Source organism: Ascaphus truei, chromosome 10, assembly GCF_040206685.1.
Source record: "Ascaphus truei isolate aAscTru1 chromosome 10, aAscTru1.hap1, whole genome shotgun sequence".
NCBI classification, from domain to species: Eukaryota; Metazoa; Chordata; class Amphibia; order Anura; family Ascaphidae; genus Ascaphus; species Ascaphus truei.
Window position 1 is genome coordinate 57,158,713 of NC_134492.1, and position 19,809 is coordinate 57,178,521.

At 50.9% G+C, this 19,809-nt stretch overlaps 1 protein-coding gene across 3 annotated transcripts in view; it reads left to right on the forward strand.

The window, feature by feature from the left end:
* The window catches only part of OLFM3 (olfactomedin 3), a 148,566-nt gene that overhangs the window by 106,039 nt on the left and 22,718 nt on the right, over positions 1–19,809 (forward strand). For 2 of the 3 annotated variants that reach the window (XM_075617013.1, XM_075617012.1), the window contains exon 2: positions 17,409–17,555. In XM_075617013.1, the coding sequence (XP_075473128.1) occupies positions 17,409–17,555 (147 nt within the window). Of the gene's footprint in view, positions 1–9,314; positions 9,370–17,408; positions 17,556–19,809 lie in introns of those variants that run through there. The other variant, XM_075617014.1, reaches the window with a different exon arrangement.

Here is a 19,809-nt window from a genome sequence, read left to right on the forward strand (position 1 = left end):
ATTTGTGACGAGTTTTTTTTTTTTCTTTTCAACAAAAGATTTTTATTGTGTGTATGGTACATGCCCAACACAGTCTTACAACACACTGTCGTACAGTTCTGCCCATACTATCCCTTCTTTTTCCGTGTGAACCGACGTGACTTACAAGGGTGACAGACTGACTCACAAGACCTACAACAATGACACCTGGAGGGGGGGGAGGGGAAGGAGAGGGGGGAGATCCGCACACTGAGCACAGGACTCGTTATCTGTTTTGATCTTTGTAACGGAAAGGGTATTCCCCACGGATTCCAGGCCCATGAGTAGCGAAGTGCAAATTACTGTCAGCCCTACCTGTCCTCTTCCCAGTTACTGTCTGTACTGGCGCTTCCAAGGAGAATGCATCTCAGGCTATCATTGCAATATGGTGGCGGCATCTACCCCTGGGATATCAGATTGGGCCAGCCACGGGGCCCAGACTTTTAGAAATTTTGTGTCGGTGTCATTAACCAGGCTCGTCAATTGCTCCATCCGGCACACGTACCACATTCTATTCCTAATTTCCGTGATTGTGGGTAAATCTGGTTGCTTCCACAATGCTGCGATTTCGCACCGCAGGGCTGTTGCCAAATGGGCAACCAATTTATGCGCTGGTCTGCTTAGCCCCCGGGTGCGCCTGCCTAGCAAAAACAACCAGGGGTCCAAGGGGACCGCGATTCCGAGAATTCTCTGCAGCCAATTTCTAATATCCTCCCATAGTGGGGTGAGACGAGTTTTAAGGTTAGTCAGTGTAACGGGTATTCCCCCACCCAATCGCAGATAGAGTGTAGGTGCGGAGAACCTAATGTTACCGGGTGTGGTGCTTTACCTGTTAAGCTCACAGGAGAACTGAGCTTCCGCCACTGGGAACCTGGGGCAAGTATATTATGAGTAACCCTGTACTCGGTGCAGCGCCTCCACCTGCGATGGCTCCCACCAGAGGGGGAGTGGTTCCTCGCAGGACAATATATATCACTCAGCACACAGTAGGTAAAACAGCCAATACCTTTACTAGTGCAGCCATACTCATACATAACAATCAACAGATCAACAGGTGTCCCTCTCTAGAGGAGACACTAACTACTGCGTCTCGCAGGACGCTACCCCCTTCACCAGGTGATCCCACCCCGTGTCCAGTAACCGCACACAATATGTCTCCCACCCTTCAAGTGAGATAAATATGTGTGACTGCGCAGTCACTGGTCCCGTGTGAACCTAATAGTATCGTTGGTGCACTTGGTGAGGGTTACCTGCCGAGCACTCTAGCGCCCAGGCCTGCAACGGAGCTTCGCAAAGGATCCGATGACGGATGAACACAGGAACTACCGTCCGGGGCGATCCCACCCGGATGGCCTCTGCAGCAACAACGAAGATCTGCGCCCAACCCTCTGAACGGACGCGCAGCGTCTGCTGAGTCCCTAACTAACACTAATAGTAAGGGGCAGGGTCCCTAACCTGGGGCCTGTCCCTGACACAATTTACACTACTGGGTGGCTCAGGGCTAGCTCGGGCCTCGGGGGCTGCTGGCCTAGTGCAGGGAGTCACTGACTCCTGCACCCTACCTCCTTCCCCTGGCTGCTCCTGGCACTGACTGCCTAGCGTGATCCAAGCCCGCGAAATGTATCTATATTCCCTGCAAGGCAATCCTCCAGCCCTATTGGCTACTCGGGGGCACCTGGTGCCTTTCCCCCTTAGCCTCCTGGGAATTGTAGTCCCGTGGAGGCTGTTTCTATATTGGGGCCGTGTGCGCGATTCTACTGCGCATGCGCAACTCCCTAGCCTGATCCGCGCATGCGCGATCACGCCGCATGCGCGCGCACCCGCAATGGCGGCCCCCGCTAGCCGGGAACGCCACCGAGCCTCCTAAGGCTCGCAACACTCCCTACTCCGGCCCCCACCCTTGGAAACAGCCGGCGGGTCCGACGCTGGCTCCGACGGCACCCGCGACCGCACTGATCCAAAGGAGGGGGGTCTCTGGGAGCCGGAGGGCACCGGGGCTACACTAGTATTAAATCAGATAGGTTATCACCATTAGCAGGGGAAGAGGTGGCAGGGAGGCGTGGGTTAGAACAGGTGTGTATGTGGCTGGGTCCAAGATTAGGAGAGAGATCCCCAGCAGCAGGAAGGAGTAGAAGAGGTTGTGAATAGAAGATTTGTTGGGGTGCTTTTTATTGAAGGGTAAAGAAGTTGTTGGGAAAGAGGTGTGTAAATAATAGTGCAGTGTGTGGGCACAGGCATAGGTGGAGGGGAGATGAAGAAAGGTGGATAGGAGGGAAGTGGTGAAGTTGGAGAGAACAGAAACGTTTACAAAGGAGTGAGGAAACATTAAACAGAAAAAGCAATAGGGAGGGCATAGTGAGATGCAGGAGGAGAGACTTCCCAGGTATTGGAGGGCATGAAGAGTACAAATTATCAGAGCATTTAGAAAGTCAAGTTCTCACAGTTACAAGGTTGTAGTTAATTTTAAAGTGCAGAGTTCAGATGTTCTTGTAGATAAGGACAGTCACAGTCATAAGGGACAGAGATAAGGACTGTCACAGAGACGAGAAAGATTAGGGCAGTCACAGTGACATGGGACAGAGATAAGGACAGTCACAGAGAAAAAGGACAGTCACAGTGTTAAGGGACACAGAGAGAGACAGAGATAAGGACATTCACAGTGATATGGGACAGAGATAAGGAAAGTCACAGAGACAAGAGAAAGAAATGAGGGCAGTGACATGGGAAAGAGATAAGGACAGTCACAGAGACGAGAGAGACAGAGAAAAGGACTGTCACAGTGTTAAGGGACAGAGATAGGAACAGTCACAGTAACAAGAGAGAGACAGAAATAAGGACATTCACAGTGATACGAGACAGAGATAAGGACAGTCAGAGAGGTCAGACAGAGATAAGGTCAGTCACAGTGATAAGGGACAGAGATAAGGACATTCACAGTGATAATGAACATAGACGAGAGAGATATAAGGACAGTCACAGAGATACGAGAGAGACAGAGATAAGAACTGTCAGTGATAAGGGACAGAGATAAGAGACAGAGATAAGGGCTGTCATGGTGATACGGGACAGAGATAAGGACAGACACAGTGATAAGGGAAATAGACAGTGAGAGGGTTCAGGAAAAGGGAAAGTCACTGCTCCAATGTGTTAATTCTGCCAGAAGTGGTGCGGGGAGCAGCATGAGGGGCAGTGCGGGGAGCAGCATGAGGGGCAGTGCGGGGAGCAGCATGAGGGGCAGTGCGGGGAGCAGCATGAGGGGCAGTGCGGGGTGCAGCATGAGGGGCAGTGCGGGGTGCAGCATGAGGGGCAGTGCGGGGAGCAGCATGAGGGGCAGTGCGGGGAGCAGCATGAGGGGCAGTGCGGGGAGCAGCATGAGGGGCAGTGCGGGGAGCAGCATGAGGGGCAGTGCGGGGAGCAGCATGAGGGGCAGTGCGGGGAGCAGCATGAGGGGCAGTGCGGGGAGCAGCATGAGGGGCAGTGCGGGGAGCAGCATGAGGGGCAGTGCGGGGAGCAGCATGAGGGGCAGTGCGGGGAGCAGCATGAGGGGCAGTGCGGGGAGCAGCATGAGGGGCAGTGCGGGGAGCAGCATGAGGGGCAGTGCGGGGAGCAGCATGAGGGGCAGTGCGGGGAGCAGCATGAGGGGCAGTGCGGGGAGCAGCATGAGGGGCAGTGCGGGGAGCAGCATGAGGGGCAGTGCGGGGAGCAGCATGAGGGGCAGTGCGGGGAGCAGCATGAGGGGCAGTGCGGGGAGCAGCATGAGGGGCAGTGCGGGGAGCAGTGTGGGGGGGGAAGTGTGGGAGGTAGTGGGGAGTAGCACATGGAGCAGTGGGGGGAGCAGCATGGTGGGAGCAAGATGGGGGGAAGCATGGGGAGCAGTGTGGGGGGCCATGGGGAGCAGTGTGTTACGATTGTGCTCGCCACAAACCGGGACCGGACCGCGGGGCTGAGGTGGGGTTATATAATCACCGACCTTAGTCCACGCAGACTGATCCGGAGTGCGCAGTTCGTAGTCGTACGTAGCAGGGTCAGGATTGGAGAAGGCAGCATCGTCGTTATTCACGCAGGAGTTCGGCAACAGGTAGTCAGGAGTTCCCCGCTTCAGCTTAGGAGCGTGAGCGCGGGAGTGGCCTCTGCGCGAGGAGCGGCCTGGCCCATGACGCCGGTCTCAGCAGGGGGAGACAGCAGGCTGGCCGAAGTACACCGCAGGGCAGCGTCGGGAGACCAACGCTTCAGCACAGAAGTCAGGAACGGGCCCCCGCATGGAACTAGCAGCAGGCCTCAGGAACTAGGGACAAGAACCAGAAAGGTTAGTACACCAGGATGCAAGCCAGGGTGGCTTGTGGCAGAGACAGTAATGTCCAGGGTAGGAATTTATGCTCGGCACTGGTTCAGTGCCAACGCCCAGGATATAAAGGGCGGAGATCCAATCACAGGAGGAGGGTGTGTGATTATTCCTCCAATGATGTAGCACAGGGCAGAAGCTGCAATGAGAGGCAGCACATGTGCCATTGATTGCCAGAGGAAGCTTTTGCAACTGCAGAAGTCTGCAAGGCTATAATCAAAGCCAGGAGCGGATTCCTTACACGGTGTTTGGTGACAGAGAGACACAGAGAAGCTCATTTATTAGAGTCTCCTTTCTGTATAACTCAGACGTTCAAGCAACATCCTACATGTGTGTGTTTTTAATAAATCAGTTCTGTACTAGGAGAAAATATGTCGTATTTTAAAAAAATAACGAAAAAAATGTTTTAAAGACATTTTTAATGTTTCTAATGTAGGAAGCATTTCCAAAGTGACAGCCCCTTCCCCTTGTGATAGGCTCTGGCTCTTGAGCCCCGCCCTCTCTCTAGCAGTGCACCAATTGTATCTAGTAACTGCCCAGAGACATATATATTCCAGGACTACATTGCCCACAATGCTGTGCAAGAACTGAATTAAATAACCCGAGCAAGCGATTGATTACAGGAGAATGGATCGATTTGCAGCTTATCTAATCCCCTGTCGGTGTGCAGATTGTACTGATGCACATACTGAATGGGGAAAATATATCTTTTTTAAAGAACGGCAGTTTTCAGAGCTTTTGATACATTTGGTGCCGTTATTGCAGTTGTTAAATCTGATTCAGCGCAAAGGCTGAAAAATCACTGACAGAGCCTGTCCCTCACATAGCAGGGAGACACAGTGACACAAACAGAGGGGACCAGAGCCTGTCCCTCACATAGCAGGGAGACACAGTGACACAAACAGAGGGGACCAGAGCCTGTCCCTCACATAGCAGGGAGACACAGTGACACAAACAGAGGGGACCAGAGCCTGTCCCTCACATAGCAGGGAGACACAGTGACACAAACAGAGGGGACCAGAGCCTGTCCCTCACATAGCAGGGAGACACAGTGACACAAACAGAGGGGACCAGAGCCTGTCCCTCACATAGCAGGGAGACACAGTGACACAAACAGAGGGGACCAGAGCCTGTCCCTCACATAGCAGGGAGACACAGTGACACAAACAGAGGGGACCAGAGCCTGTCCCTCACATAGCAGGGAGACACAGTGACACAAACAGAGGGGACCAGAGCCTGTCCCTCACATGGCAGGGAGACACAGTGACACAAACAGAGGGGACCAGAGCCTGTCCCTCACATGGCAGGGAGACACAGTGACACAAACAGAGGGGACCAGAGCCTGTCCCTCACATGGCAGGGAGACACAGTGACACAAACAGAGGGGACCAGAGCCTGTCCCTCACATGGCAGGGAGACACAGTGACACAAACAGAGGGGACCAGAGCCTGTCCCTCACATGGCAGGGAGACACAGTGACACAAACAGAGGGGACCAGAGCCTGTCCCTCACATGGCAGGGAGACACAGTGACACAAACATAGGGGACCAGAGCCTGTCCCTCACATAGCAGGGAGACACAGTGACACAAACAGAGGGGACCAGAGCCTGTCCCTCACATAGCAGGGTGACACAGTGACACAAACAGAGGGGACCAGAGCCTGTCCCTCACATAGCAGGGTGACACAGTGACACAAACAGAGGGGACCAGAGCCTGTCCCTCACATAGCAGGGAGACACAGTGACACAAACATAGGGGACCAGAGCCTGTCCCTCACATAGGAGGGAGACACAGTGACACAAACAGAGGGGACCAGAGCCTGTCCCTCACATAGCAGGGTGACACAGTGACACAAACAGAGGGGACCAGAGCCTGTCCCTCACATAGCAGGGAGACACAGTGACACAAACATAGGGGACCAGAGCCTGTCCCTCACATAGCAGGGAGACACAGTGACACAAACATAGGGGACCAGAGCCTGTCCCTCACATAGCAGGGTGACACAGTGACACAAACAGAGGGGACCAGAGCCTGTCCCTCACATAGCAGGGAGACACAGTGACACAAACAGAGGGGACCAGAGCCTGTCCCTCACATAGCAGGGAGACACAGTGACACAAACAGAGGGGACCAGAGCCTGTCCCTCACATAGCAGGGAGACACAGTGACACAAACAGAGGGGACCAGAGCCTGTCCCTCACATAGCAGGGAGACACAGTGACACAAACAGAGGGGACCAGAGCCTGTCCCTCACATAGCAGGGAGACACAGTGACACAAACAGAGGGGACCAGAGCCTGTCCCTCACATAGCAGGGAGACACAGTGACACAAACAGAGGGGACCAGAGCCTGTCCCTCACATAGCAGGGAGACACAGTGACACAAACAGAGGGGACCAGAGCCTGTCCCTCACATGGCAGGGAGACACAGTGACACAAACAGAGGGGACCAGAGCCTGTCCCTCACATGGCAGGGAGACACAGTGACACAAACAGAGGGGACCAGAGCCTGTCCCTCACATGGCAGGGAGACACAGTGACACAAACAGAGGGGACCAGAGCCTGTCCCTCACATGGCAGGGAGACACAGTGACACAAACAGAGGGGACCAGAGCCTGTCCCTCACATGGCAGGGAGACACAGTGACACAAACAGAGGGGACCAGAGCCTGTCCCTCACATGGCAGGGAGACACAGTGACACAAACAGAGGGGACCAGAGCCTGTCCCTCACATAGCAGGGAAACACAGTGACACAAACAGAGGGGACCAGAGCCTGTCCCTCACATAGCAGGGAGACACAGTGACACAAACAGAGGGGACCAGAGCCTGTCCCTCACATAGCAGGGAGACACAGTGACACAAACAGAGGGGACCAGAGCCTGTCCCTCACATAGCAGGGTGACACAGTGACACAAACAGAGGGGACCAGAGCCTGTCCCTCACATAGCAGGGAGACACAGTGACACAAACATAGGGGACCAGAGCCTGTCCCTCACATAGCAGGGTGACACAGTGACACAAACAGAGGGGACCAGAGCCTGCCCCTCACATAGCAGGGAGACACAGTGACACAAACAGAGGGGACCAGAGCCTGTCCCTCACATAGCAGGGAGACACAGTGACACAAACAGAGGGGACCAAAGCCTGTCCCTCACATAGCCGGGAGACACAGTGACACAGAGGGGACCAGAGCCTGTCCCTTACATAGCAGGGTGACACAGAGGGACCTGAGTTAATGAGTAAAGACACTGACTGGCACTGAGTGTGAAGCAGGGGAACCTGGTTCAATTCCTGGTGTCGGCTCCTTGTGACCTTGGGCAAGTCACTATCTCCCTGTGCCTTAGGCACCAAACACATAGATTGTAAGCTCTGCGGGGCAGGGACTGTGTCTGCAAATTATCTCTGAAAAGTTCTGCGTAAAACTAGCAGTGATATACAAGAAGAAGCAATTATTATTATTATTACCTGGGTCTGTCCCTCACATAGCAGGGTGACAGTGACACAGACAGAGGGGAGACATGGAATGTAATTCCTCTGACCAAATGATGAACCAGACAGAGGGGATCATAACGCAGTATTCACCAACGCAAGTCATTTGAGTTTAACCATGTTTACTGCCGTAGAAGAGATGGCGTTCATTTGAATAGCTGCTATCCTAAATGTCCTGCAAATAAGGTTATTACATCCTAAGTGATAGTAATCCCATATTTCCTAAGGCCCATTAAGGTTAAAGACAGAAAAGAATGTGTTGTTTCATTCATTCCTAACTCCGTTGTCATACCCATCCAGGGGACAGGGAGAGAGAGGAGTGGGGGGAGAGAAGGGGGAGAGAAGGGGGAGGGAGAGAGGCATGGGCAGACACCAACCAATTTACCAGAGGGCCCATTGACTTATTTTCCTTCAAATCGATTAACTTCTACTCCATGTGGTGACTTACCTGTGAGCACACCGGAGATAAATCTCGCTCCATCTCCATCCCTCGCCTCTCTTTCTCCCCTTCTCTCTCGCCTCTCTTTCTCCCCTTCTCCCTCTCCTCTCTTTCTCCCCTTCTCTCTCGCCTCTCTTTCTCCCCTTCTCCCTCGCCTCTCTTTCTCCCCTTCTCCCTCGCCTCTCTTTCTCCCCTTCTCCCTCGCCTCTCTTTCTCCCCTTCTCCCTCTCCTCTCTTTCTCCCCTTCTCCCTCGCCTCTCTTTCTCCCCTTCTCTCTCGCCTCTTTCTCCCCTTCTCTCTCGCCTCTCTTTCTCCCCTTCTCCCTCGCCTCTCTTTCTCCCCTTCTCTCTCGCCTCTCTTTCTCCCCTTCTCTCTCGCCTCTCTTTCTCCCCTTCTCCCTCGCCTCTCTTTCTCCCCTTCTCTCTCGCCTCTCTTTCTCCCCTTCTCTCTCGCCTCTCTTTCTCCCCTTCTCTCTCGCCTCTCTTTCTCCCCTTCTCCCTCTCCTCTCTTTCTCCCCTTCTCCCTCTCCTCTCTTTCTCCCCTTCTCTCTCGCCTCTCTTTCTCCCCTTCTTTCTCCCCTTTCTTTTTCCCCTTCTCTCTCTCTTCTCTCTCCTCCTCTGCTTATCCAAAGCCCTACTCCATTGCCTCTGTAGGGGTAACGCCAAGAATGAAAAAAATACAAAAATAGTCACAATATTTGATGATAACGCAGTTATCCTGAATTATAGGCTAAAGCAGTAAAATTCCGGCCATTGTTGAAATCCCTGCTCTCTGATTGGATAATGCCCGGAATTGTAACCAATCAGTAATGGCTGGAATTTTTGCAGCTTGTAATGTGTTTATTTCCAGCCAATCAGCTTTCAGAACAGCTCTGAGTCAGGGCAGTGGATTGGTCAGGAGACAGGACCAGCTCTGAGACAGGGCAGGGGATTGGTCAGGAGACAGGACCAGCTCTGAGACAGGGCAGGGGATTGGTCAGGAACTAGCAGCCAGGCACTGACCCCCCCCCCCCTCTCCCTCTGTGAACAAAGCTGACAGATTCAGTTGAATTGGGGAGGGAGAGAGTGTGTGTGGCTGCAAAGTAAGTGGCTGTCTGCAGTTTGTTTGTGGCTGCAGTTTCAGTCTGTCTAGTGTGTGTGTAGTTGCAGCTTGTGTGTGTGTGTGTGTGTCTGTGTATGTATATGTACGTAGCTGCAGCTGCAGTTTGTGTGTGTGTATGTAGCTGCAGTTTGTGTTTGTGTGTGTGTATGTATATGTATGTAGCTACAGCTGCAGTTTGTGTGTGTGTGTGTGTGTGTATATGTATGTAGCTGGAGTTTGTGCGTAGCTTCAGTGTATGTGTGAAGAGCTGCTGTGTGTGTGTGTGTGCGCGTGTGTAGCAGCAGTTTGTGTGTGTGTGTGTGTGAGTGTGTACACAGAGGGGGCGGCAGTTTGTGGATATAGATAGCTGCAGTGTAAGTGTATATAGAGGCGGTTTCATGTATTTACCATTTTATTTTAATTTAAAAAGTCTATATAACTATACTATTATTTATGAAATAAGCCAACATTTAGCCTATAATAGTAATAATCCCCTCAGAACGGGGCTTTACTGGCCAATAATGCCCTGGCTGGGTTACCTCGGCTTCGCCTCGGGCCTTCAACTCTTCCAGCCAGGGCATTATTGGCCAGTAAAGCCCTGTTCTTCGGGGATTATTACTTAAAGTGATGTGAACCCTACTTTAATAAGCTCAATTGGGCGTGTTTTTGCATACTAGAGCCCAGCTCATGCGCGCCAACCCGGCCCTCCGCAAAATAATTATGGGTTTGACTGTTTTCAGTCTTCACTTTATCTCTCTCCCCCCTTCACTTTCTGTTAATACCCTATAACTGCCCCAATTCTTTCCGCCTCTCTCCCCTTCTCCAGCATTCTTACTTTCTCCTCACGCGCCAACTCACTTCCTCTCTCTCTTTCTCCCTCTGCTGTCTGTGTAACCTTCATAGCTACCTGACACTCCTTATCTGCCACCAGGCTATGTGCATTATGTCACCAAATGAGCTACATCTCTCAGAGGGTCGGCCTAAACCTATTTATAATGTAGTAAGATAATTTCCTTCGCGAATAAGTTATTTTCCCAAAGTTATCAGACCTTAGCGGGGTAAGGCCATTACGCAGACAGAAGGCCCCTCTGGTTAGTATTCGAGCACTATATTAAAGTGTTTAAAAGAAATAAGCAAGTCAGGCAATCACATGCACGCTGTCATATACTTGTTATAAAAAATATGTAAAAGTAGAGATTATTAATGCACCAAATACCTTTAAGGGTAACCTCATTTGCAACATGGCATCCTTTATAAACATCTGCTTTTTTTGAGCTATTCAAACCCAATTTAAAATGCTCCCTGGAGCTGTAATTTTGTTTGGATTTATATTGCCTTTTTCCTGCGACAAACAGAATTCTTTTTACAAAAAGGCGTTGTATAAACTTAAAAAATGTGCTGCGAACCATTCACGTTCAAACAACGGGAGGATTGTGAGCTCCCCGTGGCAGGGATTTCCTGTCCTGTTATCTGATCGTGTTTGTTGCGCTTACTGTATAATAATTCCCTGTAATGTAATTGTCCCTCTTGTAAAGTGCTGAGTACACTGTGGCGTTGAGCCCTTGGGTGAAATGTAACAAGGCTGCTTAATGAGTGTGGGGGGGGGGGGGGGAGCCTAAATGATGCTAGTTATGGTAGGGATGGAGTAAGGAGAGGGTAGCAGGTTATATTAAGTTTGGAGGCAGTTGTTCCTCTTCCTATCCGGACCGGTCCAGAAGTCCCTCCCTCCCTCCCTGTGTGCCGATGTTGGGTTGTTGTTTTATCTCATGTTGGTGGGAAGGTGTTTGAGGGACCCGGATGGGTTGGCTCCTTTGGGGGTGTAAGGTTTCTCCAGTAGACATTTGGGGGGTCATAGTTGGTTTGGGCAGCCAGTATGGCAGTGAGCTTCCAGTGGTGGTGTTAATTTGGGACCAAGTGGCTTTGGGGCTATCTGGCAAGTAGAGTTACACACGCTCATATCCCTCAGGCTTATGGATGGTTATGGAGCAACTTAGCGGGGTCCCCTAGTTTATATATATCAATAAAGCTGCAACCTGCTTTCTTCCAGTTGTTTGTATGAGTGTTATTTAAAGAGGCAATCTAAGCGGGTTATTGTTGTTGGCAATTTTTTTTATTCTTTAACATAGAATTGAAGCTGGGGGTCTCCGGAGCGGAACCCCATTCATTTCAGCTCCAGGGACCCCCTGCTTACGGAGATACAGAGCTCCGTAGGAGGCGCCAGTAGCTGCTCCGCTCAGTTAGCAAGGTTCACGTAAAGGCGGAGTTTCAAAGTTCCCGCGCCTTGCGGGCCAATGGGAAGCCGTGATGTCATCAGGTGCGGCTTCCTATTGGTCCGCGTGATTCGGGAGCTTTAAACTTTGCTGAGATACCGGCGCCCCCTACGGAGATCTGTATATCGGGAAGCCGGGGGTCCCCGGAGCTGAAATTAATGGGGTTCAGCTGCAGAGGTTCCCTGCTTCAAAAGAAACTGACTGTTAGGCTTTGGTCCCGCTGCGTCCGGCGGCGCGCGCGGCCGCGTGCGAGTTCCTCACCAGCAGGGGTACCCTTTCCTAGCCGGTCCCCCCTCGCTGCACGGCTCACAACGTGCTGTGATGCGTCAGCCGGCATGGGATGCAAGAAAATTGTGATCCCGAGCGGTGACGCGTCACGTGGTGCGCTGATGAACCTATCAGCGGCGGGGGCGGGAGCGGGAGGCGGGAGGTAGGGGGTGGTGTGTGTGTGTGTGTATCAGCGTGTGTGTGAGGAGGGCATTTGTGGGGGAAGGGGGAGGGAGCTGCTTACCTTCCAGCAGCCCGGGAGCCCGAGCCCGTGGAGGGAGGGGGGGGGGAGTAGCGGGTCCCTCCGCTCAAACCATGCCCCCCCGCCCCGCTCCGGCTCCCGGCAGACCGCATATCGCTGACTGAGGGAGCGGGGCCTTAGCCTTAGGCCGCGCTTATAGTGCCGGCGATGCTGCCGAAAACAAATGCAGTGTCGCCGCCGCGTGTACTTATAGTAAGCGCGATGGCGACAAAGCGACGGGTGACGCGATTTTTGGTAGCCGTAATTATTTGATTTTTCAGGGACTGTCGCCTCATGTGACAGCCCCTAAACCAATAAGGAGCCTGGTCGCCCCCGCGCCGCCGCAAAGCGAAATACAACTTTTGCTTGCGGCGACGAGTGACGTCACGCGTCGCCGTCACTATAGGCGCGGCCTAAGAGATACAAAAAATATCCCCTACATTATTTTAATGGCAAAACGTCTCTTGATGTAATTGGGGATTTCTCAAGATCAGCACACACGGAGCAAACATTTTAATTAGCGTCAAGTTGCGCTGGTGGCGAAATGTATGAAACGGGATTTTTACAGTTGACGAAGCTCCCTAACGAGTAGAGATTAGTAAGGCCTAAACCTTGGGGAGGTTGTCGGAAAATCCCCCCCCCCCCCCCCCTACCGTATATCTCATTCTAAGAACCGTTACATAAATCGCTTACCGGTCACTACTCCAGATGTGCGAAACTGTCCAGCACGGCTTCAACATTTCAAGCGCTTCTTTTTCCCCCTTCGATGCCTTTCGCCACGTCTCGGGGGTGCTGATAATGTCGCCAAATGATTAGCCTTGCCGGGAGATCTCGCCAGATGGTGAGACGCGGTGCGCGCCATTCTCCACACCGAGCCAATTTACCGATTTTAGAGAATTTAGCAAATTAGCCTATTCAATGAAACGCCCAGCGGTCCAAGATGACTTGCCGCAGCCAATCAGGGGCAGCTCGAAGTGAAGGTAACCCCCTAACCTTACCCCAAAACCCCTAACATGAAGTCCTTACCCTAACCTATTAACCACTAATGCTAATCTTCACCCTAAAAACCTTAACCCCTTACCCCAAAACCCATGTAACCCCCCCTCTAAAGGGTTACTCGTATGGAGAAAAGAAAGCACAGGAGCGCACCAAAGTTGAAGAGATATATATTAGCAAAATACATACCTCTTCAACCGTGGTGCGCTCCTGTGCTTTCTTTTCTCTCTATGTTTGGTCCGCTGGTGGAGTTTCTCTGCGGTGGACACTGGTGGAGTTTCTCTGCGGTGGACGCTGGTGGAGTTTCTCTGCGGTGGACACTGGTGGAGTTTCTCTGCGGTGGACGCTGGTGGAGTTTCTCTGCGGTGGACGCTGGTGGAGTTTCTCTGCGGTGGACGCTGGTGGAGTTTCTTTGCGGTGGACACTTGTGGAGTTTCTCTGCGGTGGACACTTGTGGAGTTTCTCTGCGGTGGACGCTGGTGGAGTTTCTCTGCGGTGGACGCTGGTGGAGTTTCTCTGCGGTGGACACTGGTGGAGTTCATCTGCGGTGGACACTGGTGGAGTTTCTCTGCGGTGGACGCTGGTGGAGCTTCTCTGCAGTGGACACTGGTGGAGTTTCTCTGCGGTGGACGCTGGTGGAGTTTCTCTGCGGTGGACACTGGTGGAGTTTCTCTGCGGTGGACGCTGGTGGAGTTTCTCTGCGGTGGACGCTGGTGGAGGAGGGGTATACCTCCACACAACAGGAGCTGCAAGAGGATGGAGTAGATCTATTTCAAGATCTTTTTAGGAAGCTTGAGCGCGGATTGTCAACTATCTGACGGGTTAGGGCTGTTCTATAGTGCGTGCGCTTGCTGCGTCATGCGCGTGCGGCAGTTATAGATGGCTGAGGTTAGTCAGCTATAATGGTGCCGCGCAATAAATTTGAACTTTTGCAAATTCCGTGGAGCGCTGGATCCTTCCTTTTCATAGTTCAAGTCTGGTTGATTGCAACAGGTCTCCCTTTTGAACCAGCAGCACCGGTAATACTGTTATATATATGATTTATGGTTTGCAGCATATCATTGTTTTTTGATCATGACATTAAGAACAGTATATAAGGGGAAGTTATTATGGGGTTAACTTTAGGCGCTAAAGGGGGTTAGGGTAAGGAGTTAAGGTTAGGGATTTTAGGGTAAAGGCTCTGATTATGGGCCGGCTTCTATTTATTTATCAAATGTTTTACAGATTTTATAAATGACAGATACATGGTTACATTAAGTGAGCAAAGTTCCGGAGATTACATCTGGTGTATTATATGGCTACTTCGCGTTGGTCACCTTGGCTCAGGGGCAGGATACAGGCGGCTGGGCGATGAGCTGGGAAGGTTGTGGAATAATGGGCGCCAGGAACTTTTGTCATACAACTATCTTTTATTCAGGTCCCGAGGCACGGGGACCGCACACCGCACTTAGTACAACGTTGTACTGTCTCTTTATGGTTATCGATGCTTTATGCTCTTCCATGAATGCCCTGGGATATCTCTTAGTTGCTTAACTGTTCTGAGACCCGGGCCCCCCTTGTTCGTCTGTTCGGGATACCCCTCTGTATTATCCTATTGGGGCTCCTAGCGGTTCGCATGTTACTGGGGAATGGTTAGCTTGTTACTGGGGAATGGTTAGCATGGGTGTGGTTAGCATGTTACTGGGGAATGGTTAGCATGGGTGTGGTTAGCATGTTACTGGGGAATGGTTAGCTTGTTACTGGGGAATGGTTAGCATGGGTATGGTTAGCTTGTTACTGGGGAATGGTTAGCATGGGCATGGTTAGCATGTTACTGGGGAATGGTTAGCATGGGTATGGTTAGCATGTTACTGGGGAATGGTTAGCATGGGTATGGTTAGCATGTTACTGGGGAATGGTTAGCATGAGTATGGTTAGCATGTTACTGGGGAATGGTTAGCATGGGTATGGTTAGCATGTTACTGGGGAATGGTTAGCATGGGTATGGTTAGCATGTTACTGGGGAATGGTTAGCATGGGTATGGTTAGCTCGTTAGACTGTGCATGGTTAGCTCATTAGATTGGGCATGGTTAGCATGGGTATGGTTAGCATGTTACTGGGGAATGGTTAGCATGGGTATGGTTAGCTCGTTAGACTGTGCATGGTTAGCTCATTAGATTGGGCATGGTTAGCATGGGTATGGTTAGCATGTTACTGGGGAATGGTTAGCATGGGTATGGTTAGCATGTTACTGGGGAATGGTTAGCATGGGTATGGTTAGCATGTTACTGGGGAATGGTTAGCATGGGTATGGTTAGCATGATACTGGGGAATGGTTAGCATGGGTATGGTTAGCTCGTTAGACTGTGCATGGTTAGCTCATTAGATTGGGCATGGTTAGCATGGGTATGGTTAGCATGTTACTGGGGAATGGTTAGCATGGGTATGGTTAGCTCGTTAGACTGTGCATGGTTAGCTCATTAGATTGGGCAGGGTTAGCTCTTTAGCAGGGAATGGTTAGCTTGTTACTGGGGAATGGTTAGCATGGGTATGGTTAGCTTGTTACTGGGGGATGGTTAGCATGGGTATGGTTAGCTTGTTACTGGGGAATGGTTAGCATGGGTATGGTTAGCTTGTTACTGGGGAATGGTTAGCATGGGTGTGGTTAGCTTGTTACTGGGGAATGGTTAGCATGGGTATGGTTAGCTTGTTACTGGGGAATGGTTAGCTCGTTAGACTGTGCATGGTTAGCTCATTAGATTGGGCATGGTTAGCATGGGCAGGGTTAGCTCTTTAGCAGGGAATGGTTGGCTTGGAAGCAGGTCCATGGTCTTGTGTCGTGCCCCGGTGCACCTGTCATGTAATGAGACACAAACTGTGCCTTAGTGTGACAGATACTGCCTTGTGAGTGTCTGGTATCATTACAAACTGTCGTTAATAATTACTGCTGCTCACTGGGCTCTGCGCACTTTAATCAGATAATTACAATGTTCGCATTCTGCTGAATTCCCCCTCTGAGGGTCAGACATTACGCAGAGCCCTGATATTACCGTGTGCCACTTCCTGACATGTATGACTGAGTTACACGTACACACTGCTCTGCATGTAACACAAACACACTGCTTTGCGTGTTACACATACACACTGCTCTGCGTGTTACACATACACACTGCTCTGCGTGTTACACATACACACTGCTCTGCGTGTTACACATACACACTGCTCTGCGTGTTACACATACACACTGCTTTGCGTGTTACAGATACACACTGCTCTGCGTGTTACACATACACACAGCTCTGCGTGTTACACATACACACCGCTCTGCGTGTTACACATACACACCGCTCTGCGTGTTACACATACACACCGCTCTGCGTGTAACACATACACACCGCTCTGCGTGTTACACATACACACCGCTCTGCGTGTAACACATACACACCGCTCTGCGTGTTACACATACACGTTGCTCTGCGTGTCACATATACACAGTGCTCTGCGTGTCACTCAGACACACTGCTCTGCGTGTCACACATACACACTGCTCTGCGTGTCACACAGACACACTGCTCTGCGTATCACACAGACACACTGCTCTGCGTGTTACACAGACACACTGCTCTGCGTGTTACACAGACACACTGCTCTGCGTGTTACACAGACACACTGCTCTGCGTGTTACACAGACACACTGCTCTGCGTGTTACACAGACACACTGCTCTGCGTGTTACACAGACACACCGCTCTGCGTGTTACACAGACACACCGCTCTGCGTGTTACACATACACACCGCTCTGCGTGTTACACATACACACCGCTCTGCGTGTTACACATACACACCGCTCTGCGTGTTACACATACACACCGCTCTGCGTGTTACACATACACACTGCTCTGCGTGTTACAGATACACACTGCTCTGCGTGTTACACATACACACTGCTCTGCGTGTTACACACACACACTGCTCTGCGTGTTACACATACACACTGCTCTGCGTGTTACACATACACACTGCTCTGCGTGTTACACATACACACTGTTCAACTCCTTACACAGAGCTAACACCTGCAGTCTCCATACAGATGGATGAATTCCCCATTAAAGGATTTTCACCCAGTAGGAAATCCTGAATAAGACATAAATAAGCTCCGGCGTATGATGGGTGACAACTAAGCACTTGCACTATGCAGCGTGTCCTCACCTGCCCCCCTGCTCCCGGCTGAGCTCCTGCTGTGTCCCCGCTTCCCTGTCACCTGTTCGGACCTCTTCTCCCCGCAGGCCCAGATAAGCCCTCGGGAGGGCTGGCAGGTGTACAGCTCGGCTCAGGATCCTGATGGTCGCTGTATCTGCACAGTGGTGGCCCCGGAGCAGAACCTGTGCTCCAGAGATGCCAAAAGCAAACAGCTCCGCCAGCTCTTGGAGAAGGTCAGTGGCTTTGTAATGCGTCCTTCCGTGACTTAACCATGCCTCGATTCTGGGGCTCAACCGTCACCCACATGGCCTAAGTACAAGCAAAGATCTGTTTGCTCCTTCAACTACCACAATAAAGGTTGGGGGATACCCCCGGCTAAACATCCACACAACCTGGAAGGTCACTCCCATACCGGCCGCTCAAGCCAGATATGATGCCACCTTCCCCCATTACCGCCATGTTGGCGGCTAACGCCACCTTCACACAGGAAGCCAACTCTAACAAGGTCCTCTGGTGTTCCAGGGATGCAATGATGGCACTACAGGGACGTTGACAAAATTGGGAGAGGAGCTCCCATGTGTGTGCTCTAAAAGACTGGTGGACGCGGTTGTACTAATGGCCTGACAAAATAGTATGGGACGGAATATGATGATGAAAATCTTCCAAATTGGTGTAATCACGGTGTGAGTGTAGTAGAAAACAATGTCTCTAGCTGGATCAGGATTGATTAGGCATATATCTGCAGATGGTGAAGTGTCCCCATGTGAGTGTATAACATGAGTTTAGGCCTCTCCGTGTCTGGAAACGAACACTAATAGCTATAAAAGCTCTGTGCAAGTCCTGTAATACACGGTATATAACAGAGGCATGCTCACCTGCTCCAACGTAGTATAGGGGAACACTTGCCTGCAATCCGGTGTCCTTGCCCTGACTAGTCCGCGAGCTGGGTTGTGTAGTCTGACATGAGGCGTCGGCGTAGCTATGACGTCATCTCCCGGCGACTCACCCCCACGAGTATCCTACTGGGTCTCTATGATCGCGGGGACTACAGCTGGTGTTCCCTCTGCACCGTGCCGCTCCTATGTGGCTAACCGAAAATCCGCCATTGAACCAGAAGGTATGAGCTAAAAGATGTATTCCGTCCCAAAGCGTGCTCCAAAAGCGTTGTTGAAGAGATGAATGAAAAAGAGAAACGGGCACTGCAGTCGCGGGAAAATGAGGCTGGTCATGGGTATAATTAAATGACTTTATTGGGCATAAGAGCCAAAATTAAAACAGCACAAGGATCCCCTGACGCGTTTCCCGCCTCGTAGGGCGCTTTATCAAAGGGTGATCAGGTTTGGACAAATGATGCGTTATATAGCGCGTCCCCTCAGCCAGGTGTCTCCACTCTGATCAGTGATTGCAGCACCAGGTGGTAACTAAGGCGCAGCCAAACACTGATCCCCGCAGGAACCGCAGCGGCTAGGGGGCGATACACCGATACATGGCCACATATAAAAAATACATCAATCTGTTGACAATGAAACAAAGATGTATAGGACGCCAGTGCATCAGAAGAACAAGTCCTTATATTTATAACGTCTGCAGTCAGAGAAACTCCCAATATACTGGATATACACAATAAAGTCGCCCTAATAGGGTTGGGGGACTAGTACTTAATGCCACTGGCACCACTGTTAATTAGTACAGACAAAGTCCCATACAGTGAGAATAACAGGGTATGGCACCCACACAAAGAACCAACTATTTGTATCCAGGAGTTTCACACAGCAGTAGCATGACGGGTGTGCAGTCCAGCCGGCGATTCAGCAGGAACAGGTAGAGGAACGGCAGTGCACTGCCAGAAGGACCAGGAGGCGGTTCACGGTGCAGCAGCAAAAAGGGTTTATTGCATTAAAAAATTGGACTAAAAAGTGAAATTAGTGACATTTAGACCAATTTTTTTATGCAATAAACACGTTTTGCTGCTGCAACCGTGAGCCGCCTCCTGGTCTTTCTGGCAGCGCACTGCCGTTCCTCTACCTGTTCCTGACAGTGAAAACAATGCAGAAATGATAAAAAAACGTGAAAATAATTAAGAAAATCTGCACCGCTTAGGGTTATACTATAAGTGTGATGAAACAAATAAAGAAAATTGTCATATAAAGTAATATAGATTATGTTACAATGTGAATAAAAATGTGAATGAGAAACCTCTAAGTGTGATTTATTATGAGACAAAATGATGTCTCCAAAGATATGAATATGTGACCCCAAACCTATATGTGAACCCAAACCTATATGTGACCCCAAACCTATATGTGACCCAAACCTATATGTGACCCCAAACCTATATGTGAACCCAAACCTATATGTGACCCCAAACCTATATGTGACCCCAAACCTATATGTGAACCCAAACCTATATGTGAACCCAAACCTATATGTGACCCCAAACCTATATGTGACCCCAAACCTATATGTGAACCCAAACCTATATGTGAA